The sequence below is a fragment of the Dendroctonus ponderosae genome, unplaced genomic scaffold (genome assembly GCF_020466585.1).
Source record: "Dendroctonus ponderosae isolate FM_Combo_2020 unplaced genomic scaffold, Dpon_F_20191213v2 Dpon_F_20191213_1, whole genome shotgun sequence".
NCBI lineage: Eukaryota > Metazoa > Arthropoda > Insecta > Coleoptera > Curculionidae > Dendroctonus > Dendroctonus ponderosae.
Genome location: NW_026017110.1, coordinates 59,045,573 through 59,054,989, shown reverse-complemented (window position 1 = coordinate 59,054,989; position 9,417 = coordinate 59,045,573). Strand labels below are relative to the sequence as shown.

Genomic DNA, 9,417 nt, shown 5'->3' with positions numbered 1-9,417 from the left:
ACTTAGGTGCAAGATTATACCAAAATTCCTTGTTTTCCGTCCTGTTTTTCCGTCCGGTCGCGGAAGCAAAATGGGCAAGAACGTTCATTGGCAACGAGAAATAAATGGCGTTTTAAGAAAGTGAACTGTCGATAAGGAAATATTTTAGCCTTTAACTTTAACAAGAATATTGAAATTATAAATTAGTATCGCCATGATGCGTTAAACAAGTTCAACATGTTATGGTTTCAATTAATAATATGAAGTTATCACTTCTGTGGAGCGTCCCGAGACGAACACCTTTTTCTAATTATTGCAAAAAGGAACAACGCAGGACACTTACCAGCAATGACAAAAACAACTGAATTAAGGTAAATTTATATTACACTTAAACTAAAAATCTTGCACAGTCTTCCTCATTTCCAAAGCCCTCAGTAGGTGCCCAATTCAACAAGCGGGTTCTTTGGTTAATTGCACAAATTATTTGAGAAAAAATCATGCTAATAAAAGCATTGGCAAAGTAAATACCGTGCCTTCTCTAAACTAAGATCAAACTTCAATTTAAAACCACTTGAGCCCTTTTGGCTCAGTCTGGAAAGCTTCCACACATTTCGCCAATTAAATTAAAGCGTCTGCGTTATTTTCACGGAAAATAAAATGTAGAATGCATATTTTTCAGTCATGTTATGTTACCTCAAACATTTCTGCTATTACAAGAAGAGGGCGACTTGTTCTTTCCGCTTGAAATTTCAGAGCCTTCCTATCAAAACAATGTAACTATATTTTCCAATGAATGCCCTAATAGTTGTTGAAAATAGTTCTTGAGAGTTACTTGGTCAAATAATATTAAAAAATGTTGATTCAATATTAATGACAATGTTTTCTTATATTTGTTTATTTGGCTCATTAGTAATTTCAAAGCGACTTATTCGAATGCATGAGATTAAGGCATGTTTAATTCGTCTTCCACAGATTTTGGGTGGAAGGTCTCAAATGTCTAGTACACTTATTTGAAGAGCAATTATATAAATACACTTAGATAAAATCGAATTAATATGCTAAAATTGCTTTTAGACCTAGTTGTACATCCTCAGTATCCCTAAAAGTATGTGAGAGTCAAGCGCTTGACCGCAAAATTGGCAACAACACCTCCGACATTTTTTTACACACGACGATTTATGTACATTACTGCCAGACAATAGCTGTTGTTACAAAATCCACTTCTCTTAAATTCACGTCATTGCTCCTAAACTTCCCTAGAGACTACGCATAGAAAATAACCAACAATAACTACAAATAATGCCCTTAATCACTCATCTCATAGCTCTAAGAGAAGGTACTTTCTCCTGTCTCCTATATCTCATCTCTAAATGACAATAAGCCGAAATTTCCATGATAAAACTCACTGGGGAAATGGAAAATCTTCATCACAGCTGGACTCTTCACTAGACGTAGGCGTGTCCAGCTGTGGGAGACCTAAATCGAGATATTCCTCGTTAGCAGTAATGGTAAGAATGCGATCCAGCTCTTCAACCAATCCGGAAAATACTGGTCGTTTGCTTGGCTCATAACCCCAGCATGCGCGCATTAGTAAGTAAATGTCCATAGAGCAGCACGGAGGCTTCTCCATTCTAAGACCGTTCCTCAAAAGCTGGAAAAGTTTTTCCACACTCGGTACGGACGGATAGGGAGTACCTGAAAGAGAGAAACGCCCGTATGGATCGAGTATTCGGGATAATAGAGCTTTATCAATAGCGCTTTTATAAGTCCCACAATAAACTGAACTAGGGCAGTATATCAATAGCTCATAATTAATTACGAAATGATAATATAGTCGGGGCATAAAGCAAGTAAATAGATAGCCGTAGTGGAAATGCTAAATAGAAATGTCATAAACAGCACTAAAATAGTGCTGTTGTGCCGAAATTTGCTAATTAATTATTTCGCTCGGCTGTGAAGTTGAATTACTGACGGTTCAAATAGTCAAGAAGTTCTTATTGGGCAGATCAGTGCTTACCTCCCAAAGTCATTATTTCCCACAAAAGAATTCCATAGGACCACACGTCGGACTGCGTAGTGTAAACCCTATGGAAAAGAGCTTCCGGAGCCATCCATTTAACAGGCAAACGCCCATCGCTCTTCTTCCTGTAATAGTCGTTGCAATGGATGTCTCTGGCTAACCCAAAGTCTGCGATTTTTAAGACATAATCATCGCTAACCAAGACGTTTCGGGCTGCCAAGTCTCTGTGAATGCACTGAAAAAAAGCACGATCAGCCGATGCAAATTGAATTTCTTTCACCAGCTTACCCTTCTGGAAGATAAATAATCCATACCCCTAGCCACTTGGTAGGCAAAGGAAACCAGGTCTTTTTGAGTTAAAGTTTTCTTCTCCTTCTGCTCAGTGCCTACGGCAATTTCGTATCCAGAGGATGGTCGATGCTCTCTCAGAAAATCTTTCAAGTTCCCAAACGGCGCATATTCAACAACAACGTATAAGGGACCTCCTTGGGTGCAGCAGCCTATCAGGTTTATTATGTTTATGTTTTTCCCGATTACTTTCATCATTTCCATTTCTGATACCAGATCCATCATCTCATTATCACTGTGACCATCTAAAAAGTTTCGTTGCAATCAACCTGGTATTTAATGCTTGAAAATGATCAACCTTTCAACATTTTTACTGCAACAGTTACTCGGCTTTCGGGCTTCAATAGATTGATAGCTTCAGCCTTTACCACTGTTCCAAATGCTCCTTCGCCTAGATTTTTGCCCATAATTAGCTTATCTCTGGGTATTTCCCAGTCGGAATCCATTGGTAGCTCATACTCAGAAAGCAAATTATCTCCTGAGTTGTTTAGTTGCGCTTTCTGCTTCTCGATTTTGACTACTGGCATTAACTAGAATATTCCAAATTTAGAAGGTTTTTTTATTCATGTTTATTTCTGTGGAATTACCAGAGGCTCTGACACGTCCTCTGCATTACTCATTTTTTCGATTATCACTTTCTTGGTCCACTGAGTTATCATGGCAGACCTTGCCGATTCGATGGCGATCATTTTTTGTCTTTTTTCTCTGAAACGATATGTATATTTGTCAATTTCTCAGCTCCTTTGCTTGTCATCTGCCGGTGCTTACCGTTTGATTTTTTGCCTGTAATAAATGCAAATGTAGAAAAGCAGCAGAAATACGCACGCTGTTACTGCTGCTATTATTAATCCTATTTTTAAGGTGCTCGGCTTTGACTCTTGAGGATCTAAAAATTTTCGATTGCATTAAATGGGTTTGTCAGTAGATAAATGGGTTTCTACCTGAAAGTACATCAACAACTGATAAATAGGCTTTAGCTGTGGTACGACCTAAGCTGTTAGCTGCTATGCACACATACCACCCTTCATCATCGTAAGTTACGTTGCTGATTTCTAATTCCTCCGGTTTAAGGGTGTTTTTCAGCTTAAGCAACACAAATAAAACACTTTACAAAAGTCACTCAAAAATTACTTTTAATTAATTTAGCATGCACACAATCAACACTCAATTATTAATTGTTAATTTTGACTAAGTATTGCTGGGGACTTCTAGAAAGTTCCCAAAGGAAATTCCGACATTATTAATATCGTTTTAGAAGCTTCGACATCAAGAAACTCTGCCACTTGCGCACAGTAATTAGAACTGTTTCAGACTGCAATATTGTTTCAAATCTTAGATTTCACTCGGCTTCGAATAAGACCAATATAATGTATATATCAATTTTCCAACTACTCTCAAGTTATGTTTCATGCCAAACATTATTGCGAACTTATGTGACCTACTATATATCCAAACGGTTTCAAATGCTTTCAAATGATCAAATAAAATTCTTATGACGATATTTCATTTTCCCACCTGGTGTTCTGTGTGAATTTGACAAGAAATTGAAATAAAGCAAACTTTGAATAGTCTGAACAAATGTTATGAACCATAATGTATTATAATTTTGAATTGTTGTTTGTTTCTGCTTTTTTTGTTACTCGCCTTACTAAACTATATAATTCAAAAGCAATTAAAAGTGGTAAAAGAAGATAATAATCAATACAAACCATTGAGAATATGCATAAAATTGGCCTTTGCGTTTGTTATTCAGGAAGCTAATTTGTATATCGAAATTACTGCGTCTAAGTTCCACGGCAGATGAGGACTTCGAAGGAAGGAAAGCAAGTTCCATAAATTTGCCCCGAAAAACGATTCATTTTCCGAATAGCTAAACTTTAAATGTATATCATTTACACTTCCGGTAATTAAAAATGCGGACCAACTTATGAAGAAACCAGCTCGCATCAAAATTACCTCAAAGTTAGAGACACTTTGATTCGCTTCGAAGAATGTGCAGCAACTTTCATTAATTCACTTTCAACACATCATTCGATGGCACGCTTGTGGCAACAATAAAAATAAATTTCCATTGGTTAAATGGCAAACGTATTTGCTTGCAAAATAAATGAGTTACAAATGCAATCAAAAAAGCGATATGAGCTTGAAACCTTATTAAGATATGATTCAAGGACGATTCCCTTTCGCGGCCAGACAAATTATACCAATACCCATGACATATTTGTACATATTAACATTTTATTAATTACAAATGTCTAACCTGCCACCAATATGGATCGTACTGACATAAAATTACTTTCCAGTGCGCCCTGAAAATTAAATAGATCGTTGTTTGTTAGTGACAATATTAACACCTCCTCACATCAATTTATAGATACTGCCTTTGATTTCCACCACCAAAGAAGTGGATTAGCACTGGAAAGCTCCAGCATTTACATGTTTCTTCTAGCACCATCACCAAAAAGTCGGCAATAAATTTTGTAGTACCTTTCTACCTTCTAAACGAGTATCGTTTTGAAAATCGTGCGAGGAATTGAAAAAAACCCATTCTACAAACGGTTCCAAGTCAGCAACCAATTGAGGGCAAAGCAATTGAACGGTTGAGTTAACCAACGCAGTAACGTTGGCTGGAAAACCGTCCTTAATGTAAGGCTTATGTGGAAATCGCTCTGTTCAATAAAAAAAACAACTAAGTTTTCGCATGGCTCAACTGTTTATTTTGGAAGGTTATTAGCTTTACTTACCGACCACATCCATTACGTAGGTGAAATTCACACAGGCTAGTGGATTACATACGACACAAGTATAGTTTCCAGTATCATCAGTAACCAAATCTTCCATCAGCAACGACCAATGATTTTGTCTGTATTCCCCATAATGCCTTTTCGGTTCTCTTCCATTTTTGTACCACGTAATATTTGGAGTGGGATTCCCTCCTGCACGGCACTTCAGTTGTGCCATATTTCCCGCGGGTTTAACCACAATTCTTGGCATTTTTCCAGCATTAACAAAATGTGCAGGTTCCAGCACTGTTAGATTGTACTCAGCAATGAATTTCCCTTGTGAGTAGCAAGCATATACTCCTTCGTCTTTCACTGTTAAGTTTTTTATCCCGAAATTTTCAGCTGTTGACTGGTAGAAGGACCACAAGTTAGAGAATTTTTATTCAATATTTCAAGCAGCACTTACCATCGCTTTAAATTCAGTACTATTGGCAGATCGATATCTCCATTCGACACTCTCATCGTCCAAACAGGAAAATACTACATCTTCACTAGCGATTTTCTCAATTGCTTGTCTCATTGGCTCAGAATTTCTGGATATTTTTCTCACTGTGTCCTTTGAAATGTCTGAAACTAAATCTCAGAATATAAGCAACCGATTTGGTGTAAGGAGTGAATCGAGCAAGAAGCTCATGTAGACACTAATGAAATTTATTCGGCTGCAATTTTGCTGGAAAATTTAAGAGCATCTTTTGCTCACCTGTGGGATCAACAGCCATAGTGTGTAATGCATATAGAGTGACTGCAACTAGACTCCAAGGCCTGAATATCATCTTGTCAGTTGCTTTGCCGCAAATTATCTGCAATTGAACAAATCATTTCATGGGAATCGATTTGGCAAGATTGTTTTAGGGCACGATGACAAATAAGAAAAAAGCAAAAGAGCAATCAATCGAAAAAATCGCTGAACTTTACATGGGTTAAGTGAGCCTGACATTAAAATATCTAGATAATAAAATGATGGAGCCAAAAAAATCTTCCAGTTTGGCCTTCCATTTTACTGGCAGGAACATCAATGCCGTACGTTGTCTGCATTCGCGATTGCCAATAATGCTTTGATACATATCTTGCACCAATTTGGATTCGCAATGAATACTAAAAGTAGCAAAATATACACCTCATCCTAGAATCTAAGCAGGAAACATTGCAAAAACGCAAAAATTCGATGCAAAGTACAGATTAAATTCAAGCGTGAAAGAAGAATACTGAGACGCCTCTGGAAAAGTTTTAAAAACAAATCAAGCAGATGTGTCTCACACGAACGACTATCTTAGTCCAGAAGTCTTTCCAGTTCTCGACCTTTGCAGACTTTCTCCCTGACAACGCTTCTTTTTCACATTTCCAAACTGATTTGTTAAATATATTCCTTGAAGCTTTGCGAACGAAAGTCGTCTGGCATTTTGGCCAAAAGGTGAAAGAATCGAATAGCCATTGAGTTTGGATGTTTTATCGGGATGTTAACTGTCGCAAAAAAATCGACTTTCAGTCAGCATTAAGGAGGAATGGTTCCTTAAATCCACTTGAAACACCCATTTATACATCAGTATTTTTCTGTATTTTAACTATCGTTGGTTCGTAATTGCCATATTCATTTTTAGTATTCTATCCTGCAAATTCCCACCTTTATTTTCTACTTCATTGAGGCAGCTTTTAAAAATTTCCATAAAGCCTGAGAGGTTTTCATTGCCAGCTACTAGCCAAGGTTTATTTCATGTTGAGTTTAATCAATCTTTTATCGAGTAACTGGCCATTCTTTTTCAATTGCCTGAGACGTTTTATTGATGACACTTTATCCGTTACCACCGAAATTCAATTTAAAAAAAATTAATCCATAGCTTGAGACAGTCGGGCATTAAATTGCGGTTTCCGAGTTTTGAAATTAGCATAAATCTGTGTTCGAATTCCTGGTTAATTTCAGTGGGAAAAAAGTCAGGCATATGAAAATTTAAAACTTATGAAAATTGAAAATGTGTGAAAAACTACAGATAGTAATTTTGGGAATACTGATGATGCAATTATTTATGAGCAAATCAACATATGGTGTCTTCAAGATAGCACTGCGAGATAAATGATGGGACAGTGTTTCCTTTAAGTAATAAATATTCATTAGCCTTTTCAAAGTTCGATTGAGGTCAATGTTGGCGATTTTACGAATGCAAAACTACAATATCGGCAACCCTTAACAATGCTGATGACTAGAGTAGTAGGCGGCAAGTAACAAGCAAATCTTAGGCCATAGACCGGATGTCACTTAACAAGCCATTCGAATCTCCACATTGATTAAGATGCAAGAGTGTTCTCCTAAGCGTAAACTAACTCTACTTAGTATGCCTTAAGTATTTTGTTGTGTACCTTGCCAATAAATATTAAATCTACAATGGACACTTGAAAATGTTTCATTTCATATTCTGTGCATGTCACTGCTATGACTATTTATCATTATGTCCGGTTTACATCAATTTTTAATTACCCACCGTAACCACCTGTACTGTGTAGTTTTTAAATATTTGCTTGACACTCATTGGTTCCGTTTTAACACAATTCGTTACAATTATTGCTATCGAAAACTTTAAATTCTTTGTACAATGAGATGCAAACAATCGAGCTCAAAAAACATCATTTCAGTCGGATAAACACATGTTACTCTTTGAATTCCAACCATGTTTCTCTATCTCGATATTCAAATTTCACATATAAATAGAACTATGATTTTCATTATTCATGTCTCATTGCGATGCTTGTTGTCAGTTCTATCTTGATGCAAGTAGCAAGTGCCTGTCTTAAGCACAAGCAACTCAATGTTAGCACGGTTGAAATTTATAAATGTAAATTGTTATTTCACCATACAGAGCTTGTCAACTCTTCTAAAGTGGAAACAGTTGAATACATTTTTTAATTTTTTTCCCTTTTTCGAATTCCTTAATTCGTATAATTTCTGCCTAGCAAAATGAGCTACTAAATTTGATGGCCGTCCCTCAAAAACCCTGCAAATATTGCTACAGAGTTAAGTAATTAATAGATGCTCGATAAATATTTTAATTATTTTATTGGGAATGGATCCAAATTTATGTATAATTTCTCCAAGGTGAACCTTAGAAGCTTTCCCAATAAAAGACTCTTATTCTCTATTCAAGATTATTCTGCTAAATTATCTGTGAAGAAATTAGAGCCGAAATTTTTTAAATCAGTTTTTGCACGTGTAGCATAAAAGAATCTACCTGAAAAATGAGCTATTGAATTTGCTGGCATTTTCCCGATAAAAGCCCGAAAATGTTACTGAGCTCTGAATGATGTAATTATTTTAATTATTTTGTTGGGTATGAATGCGCTGAATTTTAAACTGCTTTGTTTTAATTTTAAAGCTGTGCGCAATAATTGCTTGATTAAAATCAAATTTTAATATAATTCCTCCGGGATGAACCTACTATTAGAAGCTTGTTCTGTTCAAAGTTCTTCGGCTATATTTTCTCCCATGAAGGTGAATATGAACTGAACATTGTTTTCCTGTAGTTTCGAATTCAAATGCTTCAAGTAACGTTATTGCATTGAGCGCGGCTTTACAATTTCTACATAAATAATTGAAAATTAATTTCTACGTCCTTCGTATTCAGGAAACGTTTTTTAAAAGCTAGATAAAAAAATTAATATGCGATTTTTGTCTTGCGGTCGTGTCTGCACCGTTATATTGCCAAACGCCACAAGGGAATAAAAATTAGCCAATACATCATGCTTAGGTTTACAAGACGTAATAATCATGTATTAAAGAACATCGAGGCGGTCAAACACCTTTTTATGTCAAATTTGTTACATAATGGAGCCAATTTGAGTGCTTTGTTGGCAGAAAGTGGATGCATGGAGATGCAAACGAAAATTAATCATTCGAAATAATTGGCAAAGGGCCGTCATGAATTTGGTCAAAATATGGACAGGAATTCGTCCAGAAAATCACATAGAGTGAAAAGCAACAGCAATGAATTAAATTCATAATTGACGATAATTATTCATATCCAGACACATCAACAGCGCAGTTTTTTCAGCTCCGATGCGGACTTTTTTTATTCAGTCCAATCAATCACTAGAGTCAATTGATAAAGCATTTCAGATTAAATCACCAATTACCTTAAACGAGTTAAATTAGAAAATGTATAATCGGAGCTCTAGTACGTTTCTCTGGGTAAAATAATGATTTTAAAGAAGACAAATGAGTCTATATCGTGTATAGGATGTATCAAAGCGTTTATCAAGCTGTCACTTGTCCAGACCACTAATTATTGGATCACGGGAACA

At 36.1% G+C, this 9,417-nt stretch overlaps 1 protein-coding gene across 2 annotated transcripts in view; it reads right to left on the bottom strand.

Moving 5' to 3' along the window:
* Window positions 1–345: 345 nt before the first annotated feature.
* The window catches only part of LOC109532932 (fibroblast growth factor receptor homolog 1), a 14,754-nt gene continuing 5,682 nt past the window's right edge, over window positions 346–9,417 (bottom strand). For both annotated transcript variants that reach the window (XM_019898078.2, XM_019898079.2), the window contains exons 2-12: window positions 5,831–5,930; window positions 5,537–5,703; window positions 5,092–5,479; window positions 4,835–5,016; window positions 3,289–3,430; window positions 3,116–3,233; window positions 2,935–3,052; window positions 2,646–2,877; window positions 2,288–2,592; window positions 1,997–2,234; window positions 346–1,674 (exon numbers count right to left, since the gene is read on the bottom strand). In XM_019898078.2, the coding sequence (XP_019753637.2) occupies window positions 1,382–1,674; window positions 1,997–2,234; window positions 2,288–2,592; window positions 2,646–2,877; window positions 2,935–3,052; window positions 3,116–3,233; window positions 3,289–3,430; window positions 4,835–5,016; window positions 5,092–5,479; window positions 5,537–5,703; window positions 5,831–5,903 (2,256 nt within the window). In that variant the 5' untranslated portion in view covers window positions 5,904–5,930 and the 3' untranslated portion in view covers window positions 346–1,381. The remainder of the gene's footprint in view (window positions 1,675–1,996; window positions 2,235–2,287; window positions 2,593–2,645; window positions 2,878–2,934; window positions 3,053–3,115; window positions 3,234–3,288; window positions 3,431–4,834; window positions 5,017–5,091; window positions 5,480–5,536; window positions 5,704–5,830; window positions 5,931–9,417) is intronic.